Source organism: Bombyx mori, chromosome 19 (assembly GCF_030269925.1).
Source record: "Bombyx mori chromosome 19, ASM3026992v2".
Classification (NCBI taxonomy): domain Eukaryota; kingdom Metazoa; phylum Arthropoda; class Insecta; order Lepidoptera; family Bombycidae; genus Bombyx; species Bombyx mori.
In genome coordinates this window covers 12667942-12694494 of record NC_085125.1, presented here as the reverse complement: position 1 = coordinate 12694494, position 26553 = coordinate 12667942, and the positions used below count along the sequence as shown (strand labels likewise).

The window sequence follows — 26553 nt, the reverse complement described above, 5'->3', positions numbered from 1 at the left end:
CTCGGAGGGGATCGGACGTCGGGTGTAAGAGTGCAGGGGAGTCGTTTAGTGGGTGGGCCCTAAAATCCTTGGGCCCGCGGTCTGCTCACAACATCATGCAGATCGTAGAGTCTCACATACCCCGCGCGCCCCTTTTGCGCGGGGACCTCGTAGGAGGTTCGGCCCTCTACCCGAAAAAAAAAAGGCTCCGACAACATTAGAAACGAAGCACTGAAAGCTGCTCAATTAATTCTGGCTGCACCGTTAGCCAAACTCTTTAACTCGTTACTCCAACACTCTGTAACTCCCACTCAGTGGTCAGAAGCAAACATTATATTATTATATAAAAAAGGAGACCCTAAAAATATTGGCAACTTTAGATCAATCAGCCTACTTCCTAGCCTCTACAAATTGTTCTCTACAATTATTAAAACACGAATAAGTAAAACATTACAAACAAAACAACCAGTAGAACAAGCGGGCTTTAGAAAAGGCTTTTCTAAAATTGACCACATCCATACAATAGAGTTAATAATAGAAAAATATCAAGAGCGCTAGAGAATTTTATGTATAACTTTTACTGACTACCAAAAAGCTTTCGACACCGTTTCGCACAACAGCATATAGTAAAGTTTGGCAGAGCAAGGAGTTGAAGAATTATATATAAAAAACTATCCAAAGTATATACAATAACAATAAAGGAAGGATCAAACTCGAGTCCATCGGCCCACGTTTTCCCATTAATAGACGAGTAAGACAGGGGGACCCCATTCCCCCAATACTATTTATATCAATCCTGCAAAACATCATTGGCAAGCTGGACTTTCACAGAATAGGACTTTGTATAAAAGATGAATATTTAAGTCATCTTAGGTTCACAGACGACCTAGCACTTCTGTCAGAGACGGCCGGCTAGATACAACGCATGATAGAGACTCTACACCAAGCCAGTCCCAAGGTGGAGCTCGAGGTGAACCTTACTAAAACCAAGATAATGACCAACAATAGATGGAAAAACCCTATAATAATCAATTGAGAGCCACTAGAATATGTTGAGAAATACATATACTTGGGAAAATTGCTAAGTTTTGCCAAAAACAGCGACATACTAGAAATGGAAAGAAGGGCTCAATCAACATGGAATAAATATTGGAACCTAAAAGAAATTTTCAAAAGTAATATGCCCACAGACATTAAAACAAAAGTTATGAACTCTAGTCTCTTACCATGTCTGACGTATGGGTGCCAGACGTGGAAGTTCTCCTCTAAAGCAACAAACAAAATCAGGACCTGTCATAGGGGGGTGGAAAGGAGTATGCTCAAAATGACATACTAAGATAAGAAAAACCATTAACGCGACCGACACCCTAATTTATGCACTAAAACTAAAATGGAAATGGGCTGGCCATGTCGCAAGTTATACAGACCAGAGATGGACTGCGAGAGTAACATCTTGGAGCGGCCCAACGGGCAGGAGAAGTCGAGGGAGACCACTAACCAGATGGGAAGACGACCTCAAACGAACACCTGGCCTAAACTGGATAGACGTAGTACAGGATAGAGACGCCCGGGCATCTCGGGAGGAGACCTTTACCCAATTCGGGGTTCTGGCTAACTAAATTTTACAACAACTGTTTCATTACAAAACCCTCTTATTTTGCATCCTAAATATTAATACATACATTTACATTTATTATTTTTAAAAAACTTCGTAAATGCAAGAAATAAATGGCTTATTATTATTATTATAACACTCAGAAAATGCTGCTACCCATTCACTCATACGAAGAAATCTGGTAGTGCTACTCTATGCCGATACCAAAATGCCAAATGTTATGACCATCGTTTGAAGCTGCACTACTTTTTTCCTCGTGTTCTTTTGCTCTAAAATTAAATTAAATTAAATAAATTTGTTTGACCTCGTGGCCGCAATCCAATACGCTGTTCCGACCAAATCCGCACCACTCTGGATACCACAGTCTACGATGTCACACACACCGCCAAGAACAGAGGAAGATGGCGAAACATCATCCAGAGAAGGATAATGGGAGGAGATGGTCAGACTCAGGGAAGAGGAGTTGTTTTTCCCGCTTTGTTTTGTATCAGTGCATTATAGCAAGATATTGGAGCAAAAGGAAGACGAGCATTCCTGAGCCTATCGGCGGCCCATTTCGAGTAGCCTTATTATTCCTATTTGGTGCCTTATGCTGGGTATAAATATCTATACTATTTATTGTACACCAAATATTTATGTAAATTTTACTAATAAAAATATAGCTTATTATTTCTTAGCAGGGAGTAAAAATGTGGCGAAGTTTTGTTAAAACCGAAGAGAATCACATAATTCTACGGTAAAGGAACAGCATCGTGTAATAAAAATCAAACCCGCAAAACTATAATTTGCGTAATTAGTGGTGGTAGGACCTGTAGTGAGTCCGCACCGGTAGGTACCACCACCCCGCTTATTTCTGCCGTGAAGCAGTAATACGATTCGGTTTGAAGGGTGGGGTAACCGTTAACTATACTTAGAGCTTACATCTCAAGGTGGGTGGCGCATTTACATTGTAGATGTCTATGGACTCCAGTAACCACTTAACACCTTGGGCTGTAAGCTCGTCCACCCATCTAAGCAATAAAAAAGCTATTTACTATATGTCAACTTATTTCATGCTCTTTTAAGGCTTGCTTTAGAGAGTTATAGAAAAACTTCGGACTAGCACAGATAGACTACATGCGCCTGGGTGATGTTGACTGCCTTAAGGTTGCATTAATTTCTATTGGCTCCAATAATCATTCACGACCAGGTGAACTTATTCAACTGCCTATTTAAAAAAATGTATAAATCATGTTCATATCGGATCTCCCAATAAGACTATTCAAGTGTTAGCTTAAACAACGCGAATGAATTTCTAAAACAGCTCTGAGCATTATTTATTATATTTCCCGTGCGGCCGACGCCTTATCACCAAAATGTCAAGTGAGCTTCTTACGATTATTTTTACGTAGCTTTCAGCTACCACGTCTGACATTTTGCGGTTTTATTACGGGAATCAAGCGCCTTCGGCATTAAGTCAAGTTATTAGCAATTTACCGAAGCGTTATTTTCCTTGTTTTCCTCAATTCTACAGTCTTTACTAAATTGAAGCAGTAATCTGGCGGTACATTATTTCGCAAAATTCCATTCCTATCCGCCATTTGTGACCACGGAAAGTATGAGATATTCGAAACGTCAGAAATAATGAAATTTTGAAAGCGAAATTATATTATAAAAGTAGATTGTATTATATTTTGTTTACATGAATCGTTGTTGTAAACGAAGATAAAAATATGCAGGGGATTCGATATATTTTATTCGTAATATAACAGACTTTATGGTTATATGAAGCAAGGTATGAGATACAACCAACGATATACCATAATTGCTTTTATACGGATATAAACCTTCATCAAAGGAGGCCTGCAGAGAGTACTTAACGGTAGGCAGCGGCTTGGCTCTGCTTCTGACATTGCTGACGATCATAAGCGACTGTAACCACTCACCATCGGGTGGGCCGTATGCTCGTCTGCCTACAAGGGCAATAAAAAAAATAGCGGTGGAGCGTATTACAAACTCACAAGTGTAAGTTAACCTATTTTTCCTACATACTCTCTCTCTATCAAGAGGGTACCAGGAAAAAAGCAGTAATACACAAAATGTAGTTATTCAGACAAATTTATTTAATCATCTTCCAAGTATGCTGCTTCAGAAACGATACATTTACGCCAACGAATGATCCAATCAACAAAACATTTTTTAAACGCTTTTTCAGGACTTGAGTTCAGTTCTCGTCGCGAATTCTCCTTTATGTCTTCTACCGAATGAAAACCGGTTTAGGAAAAAGAAAGAAGTCAGCTGGAGCCATATCTGTTGAATAAGGTGGTTGCTCGATGGTGATTGTTACCTTTTTGGTAAAAAAATAGTTCATAATGATTTTGCGAAGGTGCATTAACGTGATGCAAAATCCAAGAATTTTCTTTCCCCAAATCTCCCCTTATTCTTCGAATTTTCTTTCTTAAGCGATGTATAAAGCTCAAAAATACTGTTTATTTATTTACAATTACCATTTGACCTTCCGGCAAGAAAAGAGAATATTGCGACAGTCAAAGAAAACAGCCAACAAGACTTTTGATCGATTTTGGCATGGTTTATTTCGTTCACTTTTGCGATAAAGTGAAGAACTTCAGCTGCAGAGGTTGATGACTAGAGCGAGGAGAATCTTCCATCACATCTCGATTGCTTTTGAACACTTAATACCACTCATAGAGTCATAAGTCTAAGTTTTAAAGTCGATCCATCGTAAGCCTTCTGCATAATGTCATTGGGGATGCAAATTTTATGACAAACTCTTTGTTCGAATGTTTTTGTCTATTATGAAATTCGCAATACTAAGTAGATATGATATAACTAAAAACTGAGCTGAACTTGGAACCATAAACAAACCAGTCATTCCCGATACGTTTTTGACTGAATGAGCCACAAAGTAGTCACGTCAGACTTCGTCTACATGTATTAAAGTGGATGGCCTTATTTACATTGAGATATTTATAGCTTTCGGTAAACAAATTAACATAATTTTAATAATATAGAGACAAGTTCCCTAACCACCTATTTAACGATAAAAAAGAAACCGAATAAATAAACTGGGCAACTTAAATTCATTTGGAATTTGCAAATGCAAACGGTGAGTCAGTACCATCTTGCGAAACGGCAAAACCTTTTAGCTCAGCATTCACAAATGAGCTAGTGCAGATTATATCGGGGCGTCAAGTAAATCTACCGACCTGTCTCCCGCTGGTGACCCGCAGAAGCGTCGGGACCTTTCACCGGTTACAAAACATACTCTAATACAATTAGATGGTCTTTTGTATTTTTAACGTTCCGACTCGGCGATAAAACTCGAATGAAATATGTAGATTAATTTATGTCGGCACGTATAATGGGAGCGATCAAGAGCTGTGCAAATTGATGCTAAATCGATTTTAGGGTACGGTTACCATGTTGCTGTTTAACTTTTAATAATTATTTTTACTAATACCCACTTTTTTAAGTTTGTGTGAAAATAATTTTTTGTTGAAATTGATTATCAAAAGTTAGTGAACGAGTTGATTATAAAGAACGTTAATATGAAATATTTAGGAGAATAAATAATGCAGTTTTGCCAGATATGTCAAAAATATATACCTACCAGTATAGAATTGATTAAATGCAAATGGATAGATCGATAACCATATTTAAAGATCTTACAAAAGATATAGTCACAATACCGGTGAAGTTTAAAAGGTTTGATTCATGTAAAAATATTACATTTATAGTCATAGTTTTAATTTTTTTTTAGGTTTTGAGAGTTTTAGACATAATCAAAACTACTTTTACGACTTAATTTCGATTTTTTATTTTCAATATTCATTTCCGACATTTCTAATATTTTTCAGTTTTCGTGGTCACAGACGACTGATAATGACAATAAAAACACTAGCTTAAACCGTGAAAGTACTTTTATTCATTATATCTACAGTACAAACAGAAGAATAATTATTAACATTGAAAGAAAATATAGGGTAAGCCTGAAAGATATTGTAGGAAAACAAATTTGACATAATAATATTATTATACTGATATATGAGAAGAAATCTGAAATTGGCGGGATGTTTGATTAAAGAAGTGAAAAAGAGAAATCGGTTTTAAATTAGTCGAACAGGGAAAGGCCAAAAGAAGATGATGATAAATCAAAATGCGTAGTTGTATATTATAGAGATTGTAATGCAACAATCCGAAAATCCAATTAGTAGAAAGAACGTAATCCAAATAGGTCACCGTTGGGGGACAAAAGCGCACATTATCAAAAAAATAAAACGGTTAATCACAAAAATATTCGAGTTTCCGCAACTGCAAAAACTGTTGAATATCTAATATCAAAAAACTATCTCCTTCCTTATGTTAATAAACAATAAAGCCATTTAATCCAAATCTCATTTTCGATATATATGTATTACAATGTTTCTTAGTAAGTTATTGCTTAAATTTAAGAAAGGTTACTTATACTTAATTAATTATTAATATAAGTATTACTTATGAGATTTGGCCCTCTATTTGGGTAAAAGCCTCCTCCATACTTTCTTATCTTCCCTTCCTTATGTTATAATACTTAATATAAAATAGCTACAAAAGCTAGTTTTGGTCTTTTATCTTCTACTATAGTAAACACAAGGTTAAATAAAGCAGATCATTCTACTGACAAAATATATCCCTTCAACATCAGCAGACGTCCATAAAACTAGAGCCAGTTTATACGGAGCCCGCTCCTTTCGAGTCGTTTAGCGCTTGGCGGATACGTTACGATGCAATTCACATTGCTAAATCTAGGTCGTTTCGAATGTATTGGTCATCTGCGTGGTCTTCACGAATGCAATTCAACGCGAAGGCCTTCAAACGTTTTTATTTAGGCGATTGGGTATTAAAATTGAAAGCCCTTTATTTGATTTACATCATTTTTATAGCGCCTCATGTTAGGTCACGAGTGTTACGTAAATATTTTAACTTAATAGTTAAAGAGATCATGATTAAAACCGTTCTAATCTTAAGGCCTTGCTTCATTAGTTCATCAATGCAATATTAGGTTATACTTATATGGATAATATATCTTATAAGCTGGTTCCTTTGTTTTTTAGATTTCTTCTATAGTATCAATGGGGTTAAATATCTATATAGTTAGATAATGTTGTTCTGCTAATCTACACTGTCAAAATATATCTTCAGTTCTGATCAATAGAACAATTACGACAACATGTATTGTTTCAATCAAACTGAAATCTACATGTGGTTTTAAGACTGACTTGGTAGTGCAATTGTTAGCACCCCTTGTTGTCTTTTGGCCCGAGGGTCGTGGGTTCGATTCTCATATCGGGCAAACGATGTGTGATGAATAGGTTTGTTTGCTCTTTTTGTGGGTGTGTATTATCTATATATGTATATATTTAAACTTATATAAGTATGTTTATCAATCTCTGGTACCCATAACACAGCGAATCCTAAATTTGGGCCAGATGACTGTGCGTAATTATTTCCCAGTTATTATTATTATTATGAGATTGTCCTCTTATGCATTCTTGGGTTGGCAAACTAGCTTAGTAATTAGTCAAGGACCAAGTTACCCAATACTGTGTACTTTTGTTAGTACAGAAATGTTTGAATGCTTATTGCTTTTGTTCCCAGATCAGAGGGTCAAAGATTGGCTGTTCATGACGTCACCATGGCCAATCGTGGCGATCCTAACGACTTATCTGCTGCTCATCAAGTTTATTCTGCCCATCTACATGAGGAACAAGAGACCTTACAGTTTGAAAGGCGTTATAAAAAGCTACAACGTGACTATGATTGTTTTCAACTTGGTCGTTGCTTGGGGGGTGAGTGATTATCGTTAATTGAATTTGTGCAAATAGAAAATTTACAATATCACTGTCTTCTGCTGAATATAATGCCAATAAAGATATTATCGATAATAACTTTATTGATCACTTATTTTATACAGTGCAGGTAATACTGGTGACTGAACCGAACCGAAAATGTAGTTATGACACAACTGCAAACAAAAAGTTTGTAAAGTTTGAAAAAAGTAATGTTCAAACTAAGCCCAAGTCACTCATCGATCCTTGCATTATTTGATATTTTGTGCGTGTTACATTCAGTTCATTGCGTCTTGTGTATCAGTATCTTGAACGATGTATTTTTTTATGCACGAAATATAACTTATTCTGTTGGGAGTCACGAGTACTACCTTTATATTTAAAAACGGCTTTTATTACAGTCGTCCTGTATAAAAATTCCCTTTATAAAATGTAACACCAAAGAAATTGTTTAGTATCTTACATGTATCTCTAATATGAGTTTAACTAAGCCTAAGTCAGTTCTTATCGTTCTGTCAAATTCTTACTATTTCAATCCGTATTGTAGAGTGAAGACAGCCAGCAGTCTTTGACTTTGCATTATTTGATATTTTGTTTGTACATTCAGTTCATTGCGACTTGTTTATCAATATCTTGAACGATATATTTTTTATGCACAAAATATAACTGATCCTGTTGGAAGTCACGATTACTACTTTTTTATTTAAAAACGGCTTTTATTACAGTCGTCCTGCATCTATGAAAATATTCCTCTTTATAAAATGTAACACCAAAGAAATTGTTTAGTATCCTACTTCTTTCTGGTCGTTCCCTCAATGCTGATGATCGTGACTGTATGTCAATCTTCTCCACTCGGTCCGGTTCTGCGCCATATCTACCGCTCCCTGTATCTGGCCTCCAGTCACCTCCTTGAGTGGGTCCACCCATCTAGCTGGCGCTCTTCCTCTAGCGCGCTTCCCCTCCATTTGTCCGAGAATGATGAGTTTCTCCAGGCTGTGCGATGGGGATCGCATTGTGTGCCCAAAGAAACTTCGGATCCTTTCCTGGCATGTAGTCAGCAGGCGCTTGGTGACCTTCAGCTCTTCGAGGATGGAAACATTGGTTCTCATATTTTGCATTGGTCGTAGGTGATGAGTTTTAATGTTAGGTGTGTCTAATCGCAACGCGGGTCGTTAGTGAATCGCATGAAACGTTTCACGCGTGTTCACTACCACATCCGGTGAAGTTATCACGCACGTTAAATTTAAATCAAATCACGGCTTTTATGTGTTTTGATCGACTCGGATGAGTACTCGATACTATGTAGTGATTTAGGAAAAAATAGCTTACTATTATTAATGAAGCGAATATTGTTTCCGTACCTCCACAAATTAGTATTAGAAATCGTGTATATGAACGATTAAAAATGAACATGAGAATACTATACATTTGAAGTCGTCGTGGCCTAAAAGATAAGACGTCCGGTGCATTCGTGTTGAAGCGATGCACCGGTGTTCGAATCCTGCAGGCGGGTACCAATTTTTCTAATGAAATATGTACTCAACAAATGCTCACGATTGACTTCCACGGTGAAGGAATAACATCGTGTAATAAAAGTGAAACCCTCAAAATTATAATTTGCGTAATTACTGGTGGTAGGACCTGTTGTGAGTTCGCGCGGGTAGGTACCACCGCTCTGCCGATTTCTGCCGTGAAGCAGTAATGCGTTTCGGTTTGAAGGATGAGGCAGCCGTTGTAACTATACTGAGATCTTAGAACTTATATCTCAAGGTGGATGGCGCATTTACATTGTAGATGTCCATGGGCTCCAGTAACCACTTAACACCAGGTGGGTTGTGAGCTCGTCCAACCATTTAAGCAATAAATAAATAAATAAACTTAGCAAATGGATGCAGTTTTTAGTCGGCCTTGGACGAATGGTTTCCTTATACGATCAAAGTCTCAAAAGGAAGATTCAAACTAATGTCGTTCTCCGAATGATCATAGCGATTTTAGACCAAGTAGAAACAGAATGGAAGGTGATACCTACATGACAGCCTCCCCTAGTCAGATTCTAGTCCCCTTCCCCTAGTCAGACTAAAAAATGAAAAATAAATAATAGTTTAAAAAAACAAAAAAACACGCTTTATATAAAATTCAACTAAAAAATTAAAAATAAATTTTAATAAATTTAATTTGAAAATAATGTAAAAAAATATATATTTTATTGTAAAAAAAAAAGCGTGGGGTACATGGTGTTATTAGTTATAAATATTTTTCTGACAGATATGAGTAGAAGAATTATTATTTCAATCTTAAAAAGCAGCAATTTTTTTAACTTATTATTTATTTAAATTTCAGATAGCAACGTCAGGTTGGACAACCACATACCATTTCGGATGCGTTCTACCAGATTATACCACGAAACCGGAACCAATGAGGATGCTCACTTTCATGTGGTGGACATTGACTATCAAGATGACAGAGCTATTGGAGACCGTAATATTTTTGTTGAGAAAAAAAAATCAACAGGCCTCGTTCCTTCACGTGTACCATCACGTCATCTCTTTGGTTATGATATGGTGTGGTGTCAAATATATTGGAGGTATGTTCTTATAGTGTCGGAGTCTGGAATTTTATGGACATCTACATTGCCAGATTCTAGCTGCTCACTTCCGCTATGTAAATGACTCTTGACAAATTTGAGCGTAATTGTGGCCCACTATGGTTCACTCTCTCAAAGTTTAAACGGTAGGCAGCGGCTTGGCTCTGCCCCTGGCATTGCTGACGTCCATGAGCGACAGTAACCACTCACTATCAGGTGGGCCGTATGCTCGTCTGCCTTTACGGCAATAAAAACAAAAAAAATCAATACAGAACTACCCTCAAATTGAAAGGATAGGATAGCCTGTTCTGCCACATTACCCCTACATTCGTCTCTGCAGGCGGTCAGACAAGTTTATGTTCCATTCACTTGAGTGACGGGTAATTATAGATCACCAGATGATGAATAATTATAAATTACATAAATATATACAGCGCAGCGTGAATTCTGTCAACTAACTTAAGAAGTGAAGCTTAAATCTCATCGGGAAAATGGTTCAGGTTGAGTACCCATTTAGGCCGCGGAGGATTCGCCCAAACGCTAGTAGAGGCGTTCAGGCGAATCCTCCGTAAAACCAATTCGTATGGTTCGTGTTGTAATATTTACGTAAATAATACACATTCAGCATATCTTTATATTTCAACGGTTACGGTTCCGTGTGTCGTAAACAGAAATTGAGTTATTTCAAACGCTCATCATTATTCTATACTGCTGACTGGCCGATGTCGAAACGTATTATGAATTATGATATAACGTCTCCTTTATTCGCGGATCGCGTGTATTACAGTTTGAACGTAAATACGGGTCTTTCGTAAGATATTCACTGTTATTGCCGTCCGAAATCCGAAGTGGGAACTCAGAAAAGCGACATCTTGGGAATATCCCATCTGAATAAGTGGTATTATTGTGTACTAAGAGAATATTAGTGGTAGGACATGTGAGAAAATCGTGGATACACAATTCCTGGAATCTGGTCTGAAGACCAAGGTTATCTTGCTCTTCGTAGCACAATATTGAGGCTCTCTTATCATGTCTCAAGGCGGCATTCACTTTGGGCTCACTGTGGGTACCGTTAGCTGCTTAACTACAGGTGGAGAATAATCTTGTTTGCCTAACAACTGCAAGAAATATTATTAAACATGTATTATAGCCGATTTCAAAAAGGTAGGTAGTTCTCAACTCTGACTGTATTGTTTCTAGGTGAACCAATTTGGTTAATTCTTATTTTATTTGACAGTTGGTGTTTTCATGTGGTTTCATTTAAATATTTGCAAGATTAGACCAATAGTTTAGTAGTCATATTTGATTGGCTTCGACTAGATTTAGTTTAATTTGTTGAAATCTTATTTAATAATGCATTAAAAGAGTCAATGGTAGGCTGTGCATCCGTGATTGTTAATCCATAAGCAATTATACATTTTGTAGCAATAACATTTGATAGCAATAAAACAGGCACTGGGTTTACTAAAGCACCGCGAACGAAAATATATGAAATAGCAACACCACGAGGTTCGCAATCCTTAAGTTTAATAACCGAATCATTATTAAAATCATTTCAAGTAAACTACTGCATTGCGTAGCCTTTCTCGGTTGTTGCACTATGCTTGCCTCTCAATGAACAAGTACCCAAGCCAAAGAAACCCACAATTCTAAGTATTTAATTTTTTGGTCAGTGAAATATGTTTCCAAATATCCGCGGTCGACTGTTAATGTGGTGCAAAACGAATCCGTATTTCAAAATATCTCAGGCCGCACCTTCATTGCTTTCATTGAATTCACAAGACGTTTGTACTGCTTCGAAATGATTGTTCGAAACGTTCCCCAAAGTACATTTAGGTGTAGTGTATTTGGGCATAATTGTAGAACAGCAAATAGGTCGATCGCCGAACGAAGGAGTCCTTTGATGAAGTCGAATTCCCCAATATAGATATATCTATAGAAGAGTTAAATTGCTTGGCGTCTCTCGATTGCGTCATTTGATAGTGTGCGTATGATTAAATTTGATGTCGAGAATATATTTTTATTGCCATACAAGGCAGAATAGCGTATGTATATAATAATGAAGTCGAGTGTTATTTACTTGGGGTTTATATTCGCAAACAATATAAGATGTTCGAAAATGTCATCAAACCCGAAATAGTAATGTGGATATCTTCTAATTCTAGAACATTTTCCGAAGTTTCGAAGTTTGAAAAAAGGGTGCGTTTATTTTCCTAATTACGATTGGCCCTAATCTACGCGGTAATTAATAAAACGGGATAAGATTTATTTAAGTAAAGGAGAAAAAATTAGGCTGTCAGTGCCTTGTAGTTTAGGGGTTGAGACCTCAATATAAACTTCGAAGAAGATACCATTGTTTTATTGCACTTATCTCAAGCTCCCCATAGTATTAAATGGTTACCGGAACTTATAGTGTGAATACCACCCTGCAAACTGGAACGCATGACTGCTTCATCACAGAAATATGTAGGATAAACATGTGTGTATTTTTAATACGCTCTACGACCCGTTATCCGTATGTATAAAAGTGATTATGGTATCCTGTACCCACAGTTAAACTACATATTAAGTGTATCTATCATATTAGGTACAAAATGCCTAATCAAAAGGACTTTTATCTTTGGTTTTCAAGAACGATCCACGTACACAAGATATAATTAAAACAGTACTTGTACACTTTAATCTCGAGTTCATTATTTTCATTGTATTATTACATGGGATGTTTTGAATGATTTACAGTTTTCGTGGTTCACGGACGAGCCATAACGGGACGTGAATGATAAAAGCGAAATTGGGTCGTAAAAGAAAATATTGTATGTTTACATTATTTCTGAGACGGGCACAAATGTAAGAGGTCACCACACAAATTGAAATTCCATTTTAAAGGTCACATTGTATTCAAACCTCACTTGAAAATTGCGCTCTTACCGCAATGGTGAAATTTTTAATCACTCCACATACATAGTTGAGGTTAATAGGAAATATGGAAATATTTTAAAAAGTTACCATACGAAATATTTCGTTTCGAATTAATGTATCGATAAAATCGGACCGCCATGACTGACATTCGATAGTTTAGAAGTCAATAGTTAAAAACCGATTAGATCTTGATAGTAATTAAATTGATATTGCGCAAAATCATTAGGTGTGTTAAGCACGCTTCACTGTGATGGTGTCGTAAGTTCGAGACTAGAACTAATTGAATTTTAAATTTTAACAATCGTGTCTCGTTTGATCTTTTCGGGAGTTCTCACATCACTGACCACTCAAAATTACTAAACGAAATAAAATACTGAATAGAAAGGGCCAGATTAATCGACATTAGCCAAGCTTTACAAGTGAAAAGGGCTAATATAGTTTTCCATAGTGCAGAACGAGAAATTATATTGGGTGCTCTGCACTATCTTCCAAGTATGAATACACAGGTTATCGATGATAGAAGTTATCGCATGATGCTTGAATATACAAAACAGGCACGAAGAAATAGGTGATTTTGGTATCCGCAACGCTTAAATACCAAATAGTAAAGTAATTGCTTTAAAACAAGAACGTTATAAGATCGGGACAAAATAGACGGTAGTTAGAATAATTTCAAGAATCGAGGAATAACATTATAGTCTTTCGTGACATGAAAACGGCCGTCTGGTGTAGTGGTAAGTGACATGGTCACTACACAAGGGGGTCGCGGGTTCGAATCCCGCCAACAGAAGATATTTGTATGATAAATATAAATGTCTTTTCCAGGGTTATGGATTTCTATTAAATATATGAATGTGTATAATAAAAATCTTACATTTATATCCGTTATCTGGTACATGTAACACAAGTTCTTTACGAACTTACCACGGGACCTGTTAACGTGGCGTGATTGTTAGTAAATATTTATTTTTTTATTTTTTTATGCTATATAGCTATTTTTTGAAGCGTCTGAATTAATGTTATATATAGACATTAAAAAATCCGAAATTAAGCCGTTAAGAAATAAGAAGTCATTATAGACCGACAGTAAACATTTGTTCTTTGGTACTTGTATATATGCTTGCTTATATTGTAAATGTCAAGTATGTAATTTTAATTGTATACAGGATAACGTATAATTTCAAATATATATATGTACACAATAACATCTATATTGAATGTTATGTAATATACAAAACCCAAACAACACATTCACCTCACGAAGCGCTGTGAACATTCAGGACGATAAATGAGGCCAATCAGCACACCTAATATGGTGCACGCGATATCCGAGCCGCGGCGAAATGACAAACATAAAACTCATAATACAAGCCCTTGCCATTGTTTGTTTCTCTTCACCACATCGACAAAAGTTCATTAGAAGTGTAATTGACAAAGCTGCATTAGGAGTATCTATACTACTCGAAATATATAAATCTACAGTGGTTTTCACGGATGTTCCGTTATAACTACTGAACCATGCATCCGATTGACTTGAAACTTGGTATCCATGTAGAAAATACATGTACTTAATGGATAGGCTAATATTTATATGAGCGTTGGACTCCCTACATCAGTTGCGGGGGCGTTAATGATGAGAATCTTTGTGGGGCTGAGAAATAATAACGTTAATTTTAAATTCCCAGCGAAGCGGACAGGTACAGCTAGTAATTTACAATACTGCTTTAGAAGTATAATTGATTAAAGTGCATTGGAAGTAGTCGGAAAGATATGCGAATATGTAACTTAAATTTGAAAAACTGTCGGATCTTCTCAGTCGGTCGCGATTCCGATCCATTGGTAGATTCTGCTCTTGCTAGGGCTAGTGTTAGCAAATTCCCTCAGGTTGAGCCCGTGAGCTCCCGTCCGTGCGTATCCGGAATAGCTCCTTAGGCTATTAGCGAATATATAGGGAAAAAAGATTTAGTTTTCGATGCCTTTTTATTATATCTTATAAGAGGTGTGTTAGATGTATAGATCGGTATGTGAGAATTGAATCCACTAAACAAACCCTCAGTCGCTCGTTAACTAAGCGTCTGACCTCTGCCGAGATAGAACTTTGAAAAGTCAAGTGAAGGGAGTTGGCCAAGTTACAATTATTACGTTTGTCGTTTCGCCACCTCGCCCCGTGGAAGAGTCTTATATCACGGGATTTGGATACCAACAGATGGAGTCCCAATTAAAGATTTGTCTTTCGGGTGTGGGCGAACTTGTTTTTATTTGAGATATGAATTTTTTATCATCCAAGAAACAATCTTAGCTTGGGATTAAATTTCGAAATTTTACTTATATACTTTAGATGGGTGAACGAACTGACGACCCACCTGCTGTTTTACCGAATCCCACGAGCATAACCACGTGAGCACCACAGCCCACTTTCAGAAACAGATCGAAGTCTCAATCTGTTGTAACGGCAGCGTGGTTTGAACTGGAATGCATTACGGCTTTGCATTTACATGTGCAATTGAGGATAAACATGGGTCCTTTCGCACAAAGAATATGGGACGCGTAAGAAATTTCTGTTATTCTTTTGTTACACATTATCCACGCGTCCACGACTTTCAACCAAGATAATTTATTTAAAAAAAGAAAATTAAGCTGCCTTTTGCGCAAGTACCGAAATGTTGCGCTAGTTCATCCAGTTGCCGATATTTCAATTTGGGCCAAGCCCCATAAATTACCGGAAACTTGGATAAACCTTTCGCCTCTGATATCCAAGTTAGACAGACAGCGAAACAGATAGGCTGAAACATAGCGAGTACCCGATGTCGAAATAAAAATAATATCTCTATTAAGTACGATAGTTTTTACAAAATCGATAATGGCTTTCTCTATTAATAGCACTCAATAATTAGTGGTTTTTTAAATTGCTCGATCTTCAATTAACAAATATTGGCTCCAATCATGAACAATAAGGATAATTGCATTTCGAACATACACAATATTGTCCGGGGCAATCTTTAAAGCCGGAGCCGTAAAATTGTACGTAGGCGTATGATAGCTGTAATCAAAGTAAACATAATTCGGAAATTTCGATAGAGATTACTTCACATGCACTTGATAAACAGGGAAGTTAGATTATGTGCATTAATTTTATATATCTCTGAAGTACTTTAAGGTTTGTGGCGAGTGGCCTTCATATAACACTAGATATTTGACAGATGCCTTAATCTCGCTTACGACATTTTCAAGAGAAGCTTGCATATATACAAGTTCCGAACAACAACATACGGAACGTCGGTCTATCGAGCAATATGACCACCGAGCGGGAAGATCTTTCCTTTGTCGTAGCCTTTCACAGGTTAGTCCGTCCGATGTATCTATCAGTCTTACGGTTATGTCACGGTTTGAAATTAGAAAACTAAATTTAGTGTACCTCCGGGGAATTCACGAATTATGTAAAAGCACTATCTTGTTCTTCTTCTAGGATGCCTGGTCCCATTACTTGGAGTTGACTCTCGTTCCTAGATTTCAGAATATTATATCCCGTAGTTGTGCCCGCGCAACTCAGTGCGGAGACACCGGCCGTCTCCTCTCTTATGTTCTAAACTGGTCTTAGCCCTTTTGACAGCCTATCCGTCTTTTCACTTCATTTTTGTGCACGTTTTATTGGTGTTTTCTAATAGAGTTTACACTCATGTAATATAGACTAAGCACCGTGTAGTGAAAAAAAAAAACGATGACGGTTATAGCTTATTTTTCATCAAATATTGTATTTTATTACATTCATAATCATTTGAACGCGATTTGTTTATTTTTATAAACTTTTTTTAATTAGGCCTTTTTTATTAGATTCGTTAGACGTTGAAAGTTTGAAATCATGTCTTACTACTATGTAAACTATAATAATTTATTAATGTTAAAAGTAAGAAAATAATTAAATTTACCGACAACTTCTTTTTATTGGTTTTGCACACATTATCTTGGCTATAATACCTATTGACAGTATGTTAATATAGCACTGCATCATCATTATCATCTTGTGTCGAAAAATGTCCACATCCAGACCGCCCTCTGACAAGATTCGCCACAACGACCGATCTTGTGGATCGCGAACCCAGCGCATTTCTGCAACCTTCGCAAGGTCACCATTCGAAAACCTTTGACCCCAAAGGTCATTTGCTTTACGAGCAATGTTTACGTAAATTACACCGACGTAGATCAAAATATATCCTGAGTACGACCATCGCATAAATACTTAAGTATAAGGCAGCCTAATTATTTTTAATTTATTTTTAGGCTTATGTGGGTAGATCCTCAGTAAACAGAGAACAATTGTTTCCTTCGAGCGTCTGAAAAGGATCTCCATTTCGCTTTTAATTAACATAAATGAGGTGGAATTGAGATTAAAATGAACGACCGGAGCGAGAGGAATTTAAAAGAACTTGGAACGAATTCAGTTTGTTGGATGTTTCATGTAATACAAGTATTTTCGGTGTTGATCGCGTGTTGAAAAAAACTTGAAGTTTTTTTTAATTCATAACATAAATTACCTTTTTCTTTTATTTTTTTATTGCTTAGATGAATGGACGAGCTCACAGCCCATCTGGTGTTAAGTAGTTACTGGAGCCCATAGACATCTACAACGTAAATGCGCCACCCACCTTGAGATATAAATTCTAAAGTCTCCGTATAGTCACAACGGCTGCCCCACCCTTCAAACCGAAACGCATTACTGCTTCACGGCAGAAATAGGCAGGGCGGTGGTACCTCACCGTGCGGACTTAAGAGGTCCTACCACCAGTAAGAACCGATCAATATCTCCGTACCCGATCAATATCTCTAAAGCCCAATTCGGTTTGCCTGGCGAATTCTCACCTTAATTAGTTACTCGTCTGAGCGTAGCTGTAGTAGGCTCTTAGGATACAAGTAAATAGTAAAAAAAGAGTTAATATCGATATATCAGAGTTCCAAGAGGTAACAAATGAAAAAATATTTAGAAACCTGCGGACTCACTTTTGAGTGACCTTTTTGTTTGAGGTAACGAAAGATTTGTTTTGTATCGCATCGTAAGTCGGGACACAAAGTACTTAGTGGACCAGGGTTTGGCTTGACGAGGATCAGTTTATGTAGCGAGTGGTCACCGTGCTCGTCGAAACCGTCGCTTGCGACGAAGGGCTCGACGAGCGAATCAACCCATAAACACATCCCACTGAGTTTCTCGTCGGATCTTCTCAGTGGGTCGTGTTTCCGATCCGGTGGTAGATTCTGCGAAGCACTGCTCTTGTTAGGGTCAGTGTTAGCATAACTCCGGTTTGAGCCCCGTGAGTTCAACTACTAGTTAAGGTTACGCTGAAATAGCCTCTCAAGGCTATCAGCTTAGGTAGAAAAAAAAGTAGCGAGTGAAAAGATATGTTTTTTATTATATTTAATACATATTATAAAAAGATTGTGCACTCGCAGAAGTCGGCTGCACCACGATATCCCGTTGCTATGCTAATTAAAGCCCAATAAAGGTCAGAAGCATATTCTCAGTCGATATACATTAAATTCTACAAAACGAACGAGTCTTCTGAGAATATGATTTAATTATGATCAAAGAAATTTATAGATCAAAGCCAGCCTAGTTTACAGGGATTAATTAAGCTTCATTTCATTCGAGGTCTGTTGTACTGTTTAATTGGCTGCGAAATTACACTCGTAGACCGTTTTGTAAATGTATTGCTAAGGGTAGTTAGGTCTGGTGCAGAAGGCAACGGGAAACCACTGCACTAAATTCCCTAGTGGTTAGCTTCATGGAAAAGTCAAATATAGCCACGGCCCCGAGTACCCGGCGTCCCTTAAATGGGACAGGGGTGCTAAGAATCTCCGGGTGGAAAACTCTTAGAATAGGAACTTGGAACGTGAGAAGTTTAAAACAAGATGGAAAGCTCCCCAATGTTATAAAAGAAATTAAACGGTTGCATGTCGACATACTTGGCATAAGTGATACCAAATGGCCAGACCAAGGCACAAATTTTGTATCGGATGATTACGTCCTGTATTATTCAGGAGGAGACCAACGATTGGAAAGATATGGTGTGGGAATTCTTCTCACAAAGGAAATTTCCAAATCAGTCATAAATTTTGTTCCCCTCTCAAACCGGGCCATGTTGATTAAATTAGAAGCCAAACCATTTAACATCAACATTGTCCAAGTTTATGCGCCTACAGGGGATAAACCAATGGGCCAGATAGAGGACTTATATAGGGCTATTGATACCTTATTAAAATCTACTAAGAATCACGAGTTAGTTATCGTTATGGGTGACATGAATGCGAAGGTGGGTTCGACCATTACTCCTGGAGTGACTGGTGCTTATGGCCTTGGAAACAGAAACGATAGAGGTGATACGCTTATTGAGTTTTGCCAGGATAATAACCTCATAATTGCGAACACCTTCTTTAAGCTACCACCACGTCGGCTATACACATGGACATCACCAATGCACACAGTAGACCGCGTAGTCAGAAACCAAATTGACTATGTTATGATCAACAGAAGGTATAGAAATTGTATCAAGAAGGCGCAAACCTACCCCGGTGCAGACATTGGGTCAGATCATAACCCAGTGGTGGTAGACGTAGCATGCAAGCTGAAGAAGTTGCAGCCAAAGAGAATGGATGGAAGGCCAAACGTACGGAAGCTTGCTGAGCCCGACACACGAGCGAAGACCCACACCGCTATTAATCAATGGGCCAACGATCGTCGCACTGAAACCACTGCCTCTGACCTCGACACGTGGACTAGTCTAAAGCGAAGTGTAAAAGATATATGTCACCAATACCTCCAACCATCACAACTGGTCAAAAAACAAGATTGGATGACAGATTCAATTTTGCAGCTTATGGAAGACAGGAGGCAATTTAAGGGTACAAATCCAGTAATGTATAAGCAAATCGATGTCACCATTCGAAAAGAGATTGCGAAAGCCAAGAATGATTACTACAGCAATAAGTGCGCGCACTTGGAAGATCTCCTTCGTAAACATGACAGCTTCAATGCGCACAAGCACATCAAGGAAATGGTTGGTCATAGACGGAAATCAATGAATACTCTGACCGATGCAGGTGGGAACCTCATTCTTGACACCGATGGCAAAAAGAGAGTGTGGTGTGACTATGTTGCAGAGATGTTTGCGGACTCATCGAGGAACATTTCACCGATCACTGATCGGACTGGTCCAGCTATGTTGCGATCTGAGGTTTTGCGGGCCTTGAAAGCTGCTAAAACAGGTAAATCACCGGGTCCTGATAATATACCGATCGAAATACTAGTTGCTGGAAGAAGATCAACTGGACGTTCTCACACAGTTCTTCAACAACATCTACGAAACAGGCAATCTTCCTAGTGACTGGCTAAAATCCACATTCATCACGATACCCAAGAAGCAAAATGCCAAAAAATGTGGAGAGTATCGTATGATTAGTCTGATGAGCCATGTCCTAAAAGTATTCTTGAACATCATACAGAATAGAATACGGCCAAAATGTGATGAACAACTGGGCGATAGCCAATTTGGATTTCGATCTGGTGTTGGCACCAGAGAAGCTCTTTTTGCTCTCAACGTTCTCGTACAGAAATGCAGAGACATGCAAACTGATGTCTTTTTGTGCTTCATAGACTACGAAAAGGCATTTGACCGAGTTAAACATCATCAACTTTTTAGCCTTTTATGTGACATTGGTCTAGATGGTAAGGACGTCAGAATCATCCGCAACCTGTACGAGAAGCAGGTGGCTACGATAAGAGTCGAAAATGAGGAAACCGACCAAGTTGAGATCTGTCGTGGGGTCCGGCAGGGGTGTGTCTTATCCCCGTTGCTTTTTAACATCTACTCAGAGGCTGTGATGTCAAAAGCTCTTGAAAATCTTGAAGTGGGAATAGGAATCAACGGCAGGGTCGTTAACAACTTGCGTTATGCGGACGACACTATCCTTATTGCAGCATCGGAAGCCGATTTGCAAGCAATTGTGAATAAGGTTAATGAGTGCAGCGAAGAAGCCGGGTTGTCGATAAACATAAGCAAGACCAAGTTCATGGTAGTCTCAAGAAACCCGGATTTGAGTTCAAGCGTATCTGTAGCTGGGAAACAACTAGAGCGGGTACGACAGTACAAGTATTTAGGGGCTTGGGTAAACGAAGCATGGGAATCTGATCAAGAAATCAAGACCCGGATAGAAACTGCTCGAGCCTCTTTTAATAAAATGAGGAAAGTTCTTTGCTGTCGTCAACTGAATATAAAGCTCCGAGTCAGGCTACTCATGTGCTATATCTGGCCTATTGTCATGTATGGTTGCGAAACGTGGACCCTGAAAGAGGACACTACAAGACGCCTACAGGCATTCGAGATGTGGTGCTACCGTCGCATGTTACGCATTGGTTGGACGCAGAGGGTCAGGAACGAAACCGTGCTTCAGCGCGTTCATATGTCCCGGAAAATGCTGCCTGCTATCAAAAAGCGCAAGATAGAGTATCTCGGCCACGTGCTCAGGAACGATCGATACATGCTGCTCCAGCTGATAATTATGGGCAAAGTGGACGGAAAGAGACGTGCTGGGCGAAGAAAGAAATCATGGCTCCGGAATATCCGGGAGTGGACCGGTATTGCCTCCGTCGAACAGCTGTTCCGGCTGGCTGCAGATAAAAACGAATATAGAAAGCTAACGGCCAACCTTCAGGATTGAAGAGGCACTGGAAGAAGAAGAAGAAGGGTAGTTAAATTTGACGATTCATACTCATATTACATGTACGAATGCATCTGTTAAGAGTTCGTATAAACAATGAAGACAAAAGACATAGGGAAAGCATACTGAAACATATTTTGTCCAAGTGTCAGAACGCTTCGTAAAACCGTGATTAACAGCGTCTGAAGTTAAACCAACTAAGCCAGAAGAACTCAATGAACTGCCAAGTATCTGTAAATATCGGTATGCATCCCTATCGTCAGTCTGTGGTAGTAGTTCGACCCTGGTGTCTCATATTCCATCGTGGAGGTTATTTGTACTGTCAAGATTCACCGATTTTCAGGACAAGTTCGTTCTGTTTCCCAATTTCTCTTATCCTATCTAGGACTCCAAGTGTCTTTTTTTTTATTGCCCTTATAGGCAGACGAGCACTCGGCCCACCTGATGGTGAGTGGTTACCGTCGCCCATGGACTTCAGCAATGCCAGGGGCAGAGCTAAGCCGCTGCCTACCGCTGTCTGTTGTATCACAAAATTTTGTGCCGCTAAGCGAGTATGTTCAAAGGTAAAGCTGCTTTCAGACTACGTTATAATATAATAGCGTATAGTATTATAGCCCTTAGCACAACAATATCGCGCACCATACATCGTTATGGACACGTTCACACTGTACTGTGTCTATATATTAATACGCGAAGCAAAAACTTTGTATCCCTTTTTACGAAAATTGCGCGGACGGAGGTGTATGAAATTTTCCAAACTTATAGAGAACATAGAGGAGTGCAGAATTTTAATTTTTTTTTTAATTATGCACGCAGAATAAATCAATAAAAAAACATTACACACTTTACCATGTATTTGACACACACGCATGCATCCTATTTGCTTATTAACAAACTTTTCTTAGTCTGTGGTCAAACTGAGAATAGATTTTTATTAATTTTTTAATATTTGTCTAAAGTGTAATCTTGGCGAAATCTATGAATAATAATCTAATATAATATTATCTTTGACAATAGAATCTTAATAATGTTCAAACTTATAATTTCAATTAATTATAGACCAATTTCGACTACTGCGGGACCACTAGTTATATATTATTGGCTAAGTATTCGCTGCTATACTATATAGCCCTATAGTATAGCGTAGTCTGAAAGCAGCTTAAGACAGATACTTTTGCTGTTGACACGCGTGAAAAACCAAAGTCAAGATCGAATTTCAATACATTCGCGAACCTAGACAGCGAAACGTATAAGAGAGAAGATACATACGAATGACACAACCGGTTTTTGTTTATAAATTTATTTCGCTTAATTTATGTTATTAAAGTTTCTATTATTAACTGGTTTTTGAGGAACATTAAATAAATAGTTGTTTTCTAAAACAAAATTGAATAGTGGTGTAAATATGTAAAACTTAAATAACACATTCACAATGCGAACGATACATACTACAGTGTTCTTTCTTAGACTTTATAGGGTTTCTAGTAATTAAGGTGAAGTTATTTTCAGTTACCTTTATACGTCATATGCGACACTACGATAATAGTGTTATAGTAGAAATAGTGTTTTGTATTGGAATTTCACAAGGGCTGTGTCGGCTTCACCTTGCGGGCTGTCATGGCCCGCATGCTAGAGGACCAGAATTCTTGGGAGGCCATGACCAGGTTTTGCTACCTGGTCATGGCGTTCCGTGAGGCTGTGGAGCGCGAAAGGGATTGGGATCCCTCTTCGGCTTCTCAGCGAAGAAGGCGGAGTGGGCGGCACGGGCGCGAAGCTCCCATTCATCTCCCGTAGGGGCTGTCGGGTGCCGGGTGCGGGGGTGCCCGGTACTCGGCTGTCGGTCCGGTGGTGAGGCGGCGCAAGGTGGCTCCTGTGCACCGCTCACGGTGTATCTCCGAGACGACGTCCTGCGGGATTTTTCCTGGGATGGAGTGCCGTCCTATTATCAGGATGAGTACCGGCGACGGCGAGCCTTCGGCGCGCACTGTGCGGTACCGTGGGTTTCGTGGAGTCGGAGCGGTGGGGCTCGATGGGGTTTAGTCGGTAGTCGGTTTTGCGGGGTAGCTCTTGCGTGGCTGACGCCGTACAATGCCTCGTGCGCTTTTCTCAAGGCTTAGTCTCCCGGCAGGAATTGGGAGAAGAGGAGGAACCCTGTCTTCTTCTTCTCCCTGTTCTTCTCTGGAGGCGCCGGAGTCCGACATAACCCGGTCTCTTACCCCCCTCGACCGGGAATCCGTAAATGGATTCCCCAGCGTTAAAAAAAAAAAAAAGTCTGTGTCGGCTAGAGAGCGTTTGGGTCCTTAAGAAAAATCCTGCAATCCTTGCAAGGTTTTGTGTAGTTTCATACAAAACATATTTATTTATTTATTAAGTTGCACCAACAAAGTGATCATCAATACATTGAAAAACTGACAAAAGTTCATGGCAGATGTCACCTCAATTCTAAGTGCAATCGACAGGACATTAACAACAACAACAACAAAAAAGTAATATTTGATAACATTTGATTGATTGCTTAAGATTAGTTAATATTTAATTGGGAAATGATCCGCGACAGATTTTTCCTATAAGTTGTGAGACAATTAGAAAAAACATCTATTTCATCAGTTAAAATTAGTTAAGTGCAATCGGACCAATCCGAATGAACATTGACAGAGACCGCGCTACCGTACGTGGACATTATTGTAGTCCCAAAGACTTCTGTTTAAGGAAGAGTAAGCACCTAAATTCGAACGAGCGGGCTTTCTTATAGACGGTTTATATTTCTTCGTTCTTGGTAGGTACTTAGGGGCTGATATTTTTATCTGGGTTAAGGATTAGGTGTGTCGGTTATTCCATGGATTAATTTGTATAGAAATATACCCCCCCCCCAATTTGTTTGAAGCAATGAATCGGGTTTTACGAATTTATTTTAGAACGAAAACTGATTTTTCAAAAACGTTAAATCGGTTCGGAATTACACTATGTCTTCGCTTCGTTGCGGATCAATCCCGTCAGTTTTACGCAATCTCGCAATTTCCTAGAAAATCTATTCTATTTCGATTTTTTTTTCTTGGTGTTCCTTTGTTCTAAATGTAATTGCGTAGGTTTTATTTTTAATTTTAGGCTATATACTCTTCCTACCTTCTGAAGCCCTTTTATTTTGGATACTATTTAATAGCGTTCTAGTGAATTACGTCCTAGCTTGGATGCCACTAGGTCATCATCATCTATGATCACCAAAGACTATTCTAACGCATCACCTTTTAATTCTTATCTATGGAAGTACGTCGTGTTCACTGCGTAGTATTTATGGGCATTATTACTGGTGGTAGGACCTCGTGTGAGTCTGCGCGGGTAGGTACCACCACCCTGCCTATTTCTGCCATGAAGCATTAATGCGTTTCGGCTTGAAGGTTGGGGCAGCCGTTGTAACTATACTTGAGACCTTAGAACTTATATCTCAAGGTGGGTGGCGCATTTACGTCGTAGATGTCTATGGGCTCCAGTAACCACTTAACACCAGGTGGGCTGTGAGCTCGTGCACCCACATAAGCAATAAAAAAAAATTTTTTTACGCCAATATCAGGTGGACGAGCCCATATCTTCCTTTGTAAACCAATAAAAAAAAAATTTGCATGTGCCCCTCTCATATCGGCATATCTGACGGCATATGTAGCAAGCGAACGGTGAAAGTGGTCATCGTTTTAATTTCGTTGCAAAACAGACTTTACGTGCATGCCGGAATGTGCATTTTTCAAAATCACATGACGATATCATAATATTTAAATGCTATTGTATAACAAGGCGTAAAACGAATGGACGAACTGTGTTTGTGACGTGCTCTCTGGTTTTGTAACATAGAAAACCGAACGGCATAGACATCTGTCTGTCGCATAACTGAACCAGTTGACCGCAGCTCATTTTCGACCAATTTCGTGCGGATACATTGACATCCGATATGTAATTTTTTTTTCTTACATATGTGGATGAGCTCACGGCCATAGACAGCCCATAGACATCTACAACGTAAATACCTCCACCCACCTTGAGACATGAGTTGTAAACTCTCACTTTTAACAGTACCTACAACGGCGGACCCGCCCTTTAAACTAAAACGTATTACTGCTTCATGGCAGAAATAGGCAGGGTGGTTCCTACCCGTGCGGGCTCACAAGACGTCCTACCAACAGTAAGCATGTATGTTTATGCTTCTTCTACACTTTGTGACGTATACGAATTTCGGTAATCGCTTTTCATCTATTGGTCCGTGAGTTTGTTTGCCAACTAGTGGCATAGACAATAGATATGAAGCACATCTACGATGCTTCGTAATGTCGTGGAAATATGTCGTGACATACAACCAGACTTTTTATTAACGCGTTGATAATTATTAACATACTAGCTGTATCCGCCCGCTTCGCTAGGGATTTAAAATTATCATTATTATTTCTCACCCCAACAAAGATTCTTATCATTAACGCCCCCGCAACTGGTGTAGGGAGCCCAACACTCATATAAATATTAGCCTATCCATGAAGTATTTTTTACATGGACTAGAGGTCCCGCAGTAGTCGAAATTCGACTATAATTAATGGGAATTGTAAGTTTGTACACTATTAAGATTGTATTTTATACTTCTATAATCACAAATTTCGCCAAGACTACACTATAAAAAATATTAACAAAGACAAATAATATTTAATCTTTTTCAATTTGACAACAGACGTCAAGAACAAAAGCTTGACAATAAATAGTATGCATGCGTGTGTGCGTCAAATACATGGTACGAAGTGTGTGTAATGTTTTCTTTATCGATTCAATGTATCTTTTACGCATTATTTTAAAAAAATATTAGCGTTGTGCACTTCTTCTCTATATTCTCTATAAGTGTGGAACATTTCATACTCCTCCGTCCGCGCAATTTTCGTAAAAAGGGATAC

At 38.5% G+C, this 26553-nt stretch overlaps 2 protein-coding genes across 3 annotated transcripts in view; one reads left to right on the top strand and one right to left on the bottom strand.

Moving 5' to 3' along the window:
- The window catches only part of LOC101736036 (oxysterol-binding protein-related protein 9), an 88935-nt gene that overhangs the window by 57399 nt on the left and 4983 nt on the right, over positions 1–26553 (bottom strand). The window lies entirely within an intron of this gene.
- Positions 1–26553, top strand: part of LOC105841346 (elongation of very long chain fatty acids protein 7) — a 33757-nt gene that overhangs the window by 3218 nt on the left and 3986 nt on the right. For both annotated transcript variants that reach the window (XM_062674108.1, XM_012688733.4), the window contains 2 exons: positions 7232–7422; positions 9763–10006. In XM_062674108.1, coding sequence (XP_062530092.1) covers positions 7232–7422; positions 9763–10006 — 435 coding nt within the window. The remainder of the gene's footprint in view (positions 1–7231; positions 7423–9762; positions 10007–26553) is intronic.